The sequence below is a fragment of the Lethenteron reissneri genome, unplaced genomic scaffold (genome assembly GCF_015708825.2).
Source record: "Lethenteron reissneri isolate LAM-NWPU_2019-01 unplaced genomic scaffold, ASM1570882v1 scaffold_1639, whole genome shotgun sequence".
Lineage (NCBI taxonomy): Eukaryota > Metazoa > Chordata > Hyperoartia > Petromyzontiformes > Petromyzontidae > Lethenteron > Lethenteron reissneri.
In genome coordinates, this window is record NW_026891376.1 from 1894818 (window position 1) to 1898768 (window position 3951).

General features: G+C 61.7%; 1 protein-coding gene across 1 annotated transcript; it reads right to left on the bottom strand.

Moving 5' to 3' along the window:
* Positions 1-643: 643 nt before the first annotated feature.
* Positions 644-3320, bottom strand: LOC133363056 (sodium-coupled neutral amino acid transporter 7-like; the record flags this gene model as incomplete). Its single annotated transcript, XM_061582066.1, has 3 exons — positions 644-789; positions 2462-2660; positions 3165-3320. Coding segments are annotated over 3 exons (501 nt in total), but the record flags the coding sequence as incomplete, so codon positions are not given.
* Positions 3321-3951: the final 631 nt, after the last annotated feature.

Consider the following 3951-nt stretch of genomic DNA (forward strand, 5'->3'; position numbering starts at 1 on the left):
GTGTGTGTGTGTGCGCACGTGTGCGCGTGTGCGTGCGTGGTGTGTGCGCGTGTGCGTGTGTGTGCGTGCGTGCGGGGTGCGCGTGCGTGAACGTGTGTGGTGCGTGCGTGCTTGCGCGTGTGCATGTGCGTGCGTGCACGTGTGTGCGTGCGTGCGTGCGCGTGTGTGTGTGCGTGCGTGTGTGTGTGCGCGTGTGTGCATGCGCGTGTGTGTGTGCGTGTGTGCGTGTGTGTGCGCGTGTGTGTGTGTGTGTACGTGTGTGTGTGCGTGTGTGTGTGTGCGCGTGTGTGTGTGTGTGCGTGTGTGCGCGTGTGTGCGCGTGCGTGCGCGTGCACGTGTGTGTGTGTGTGCGCACGTGTGTGCGTGTGCGCGCGTGTGTGTGCGTGCGTGTGTGCATGTGTGTGCGTGTGTGTGCGTGTGTGCGTGCGCGTGTGTGTGTGTGTGCGTGTGTGTGCGTGTGCGTGTGTGTGCGTGTGTGTACGTGTGTGTGTGTGCGTGTGTGTGTGTGTGCGTGTGTGTGCGTGTGCGTGTGTGTGTGTGTGCGTGTGTGTGCGTGTGTGTGTGTGCGTGTGTGCGTGTGTGTACGTGTGTGCGTGCGTGCGTGCGCGTGTGTACCAATCGGTTCACAATGGCGGCCACCGTCTCACCTGGCGTATTTCTGGAACCCGATCTCGCGGGGGAAGCAGAGCGGCAGGATGAGAAGCACGGAGACCACGGAGGTCGTGAAGCGACGGTCGCAGAACCAGGGCACGGGCGCATCGGGAGCCCGGTGAGACACGGCCTGCACCACTACACAACCAACAACAACAACCGCCTTCTCCACTAAGTGGCGGTGACGTCACCACGACGTTTGTGCCAGGCCATGTGCACCTTGAGGCCACGTGAAGTATCGAACGCCCGCTGGCAGGAGGTCACGGGGTAGACCCAGCAGGTGCCACGGGTCGACTGACCGAGATGACCGAGATGACTGGCTGATGCACCACCTGTGCCCCCTACTGTGCCAAATTGCTGTGCTTTAGCCACCCGGCGCTCCGCTCGTTGTTGTGAGCGTCGCTCCTCCGCCCTTCGTTGTTGTTGGAGGGCGACTGCCTCCAACTGCCCAGTAGCGTCCTTCACGAGCCTCCTCCACAGAGGTCGATCTTGACACCGCTGGTACCAGTCATCGGCAAGTCCACTCAGCTCCACGTCCTCCTGTACCACATCACTCCATCTCTTCTCTAGCCCGTGCCGCGCCCGTTTAGTCCCCTCGATCCGGCCGAACAAAAGCTGTTTAGGCATGCGGTGGCTGGGCATGCGGGCTACATGACCCAGCCAACGCAGCCTTGCCTGCCGGAGGAGCTCACCGATGGGACTTTGCACAGATCTTTCAAGAATTTGTGAGCTCCTTACACAATCCAGCCTGGTTAAACCCAGGATGGATCGTAGGCAGGCCAGCCTAAATGTTTCCAACCGGCAAAGATGCTCCATGAGGGGGGTCCACGTTTAGCAAGCGTAGAGAAGGGAGGGAATGACCGTGGCCGAGAAGACCTGAAGCTTCGTGCGGAGCGACAGACCAGGTAGCTTCCACACAGCGTTATGCAGCTTATGAAATGATATTGCCGCTCGACTGATTCGGAGTGAGACCTCTGCTGTTAAACTGGAGCCGGTCATAAGCACACTGCCCAGGTATGGGAAACTCTCCACTCTCTTCACTACTGCCCCATCGTCGATTGGGAGTTGTCTGGCAAAACAACCCCCTACCTCCTCGCGGTGCCGGACGGGCAACACTGTCGTGGACATTGCTGTGTGGGGAGGACTAATGCCCATTGGCCTCTCCCCTCATGGCGTCTGTGACCACCACAGTGGCTAAACGGGGGCTCTGTACGGGTGCGAGGGGCTGGTAACCCCTCCACCTTCAATTCATTACCATGAGACTACGATATAAACATGAACACACATACATACGGACGGGTGAACATGGGAGGTTGAGGAACCACGTGAGCAGGTGAGCGGCTGAGCGGGAGAACGAGTGAGCAGGTGGTTGAGTGACCACGTGAGCAGGTGAGCGGTTGTGCGAGTGAGCAGGTGGTTGAGTGACCATGTGAGCGGGTGAGCGGTTGAGCGAGTGAGCGGGTGAACGGGCGAGCGGGTGGTTGAGTGACCACGTGAGCGGTTGAGCGAGTGAGCGGGTGAACGGGCGAGCGGATGGTTCAGTGACCACGGAAGCGGGTGAGCCGTTGAACGGGTGAACGGCCAAGCGGATGGTTGAGCAGCCACGTGAGCGAGTGAGCGGGTGAACGGGCGAGCAGGTGGTTCAGTGACCACGTGAGCGGGTGAGCGGGTGGTTGAGTGACCACGTGAGCGGGTGAGCGGGTGAGCAAGTGAGCGAGCGAGCAGGTGGTTGAGTGAGCGGCTGAGCGGGTGAGCGAGCGAGCAGGTGGTTGAGTGACCACGTGAGCGGCGGGTGAGCGGGCCGACTCACGCATGTCGAGCTGGTCGCCCACGATGACGAGGAAGGCGACGCAGGTGCCGAACGTGTAGAGCGCGATGCAGCCCTCGCAGGCGGCGCCGGCGAGCGGGCCGCACTGCGCGCGCACCACCTCCTGGTAGGAGGCGGCGCCCGAGCGGGACGCACACAGCGCCAGCACCAGCAGGCCGCTCACGATGAACACCAGCAGCACCTGCCGCACGGAGAGGTGGGGGGGGGCGGGGACAAGCGGGAATTATGCAACGCACAAACACGGCTGGTGCCCCGTGTCTCTGTGGTGCCCGTGTCTCTGTGGTGTCTCTGTGGTGTCTCTGTGGTGTCTCTGTGGTGTCTCTGTGGTGTCTCTGTGGTGTCTCTGTGGTGTCTCTGTGGTGTCTCTGTGGTGCCCGTGTCTCTGTGGTGCCCGTGTCTCTGTGATGCCCGTGTCTCCGTGGTGCCCCGTGTCTCTGTGGTGTCTCTGTGGTGTCTTTGTGGTGTCTCTGTGGTGCCCGTGTATCTGTGGTGCCCGTGTCTCCATGGTGCCCGTGTCTCCGTGGTGCCCGTGTCTCTGTGGTGCCCGTGTATCTGTGGTGCCCGTGTCTCCATGGTGCCCGTGTCTCTGTGTTGCCGGTGTCTCTGTGGTGTCTCTGCGGTGTCTCTGTGGTGCCCGTGTCTCTGTGGTGCCCGTGTCTCTGTGGTGCCCTCGTCAGGGCCTCACCATCTGCAGGGAGAATCCGGCCACGACTCCGCCGGCCTCACCGAACGCTGCCGGGAAGTTGAGGAGGCCCGCGCCGAGCGCCGCGTTCACCACGATGAACACCGCGCCGGCAGCCGCCGTCCCTCCCTCCGCTCCATCCCCTCCACCTCCTCCACCACCTCCTACGCCGACATCGACGTCATCGCCGTCATCGCCGAGCGTCGGCGAGTTCACGGAACCGGCACCGGGCGCTGGGAGGCCCGGGGAGCGGTCCGTGCCGCTGCCGTCACGCGGGCGTCTGTCGGGGCTGAGAAGAGCGGCCCTCTGGTCGTCCCCGCGAGCCGGCGTCATCTCACCGCCACGGAAGGATGACGAGGAGGGAGCGGCCGTCACCATTAGCCGACGCTTGGCGTCATCATTGCGGCATCACCTGGGGACGCGCCCGGCACAACGACCACTACCACCATGGCGTCCCTGCGAGCCGCAGCGTCTCATTCGCGCTGCGATGCAAGGTGGACCCACAGGCGACGCAACGGAGGCCCATGCGGCCCCCATCGTCCACACTCTTTGGTTCTTTCGGTAAAGTCACGTGGTTAGGGATACATTGAAATGAAACAAATCACGACCTTTCGATTGCAACACGGGCGATCGTCATCAGGCCACGAACGGTCCATCGTCTCTTTACGCACGAGGGCTGTTGTCACCAGGCACGAAACTTTTTGTTTGTTACGAGTGGTTTTTTTAAACGATATATTTGTTCCCGGCCAATTTTTTCGTCACAATTTGCGATCGTTCATTTCGAATGTTC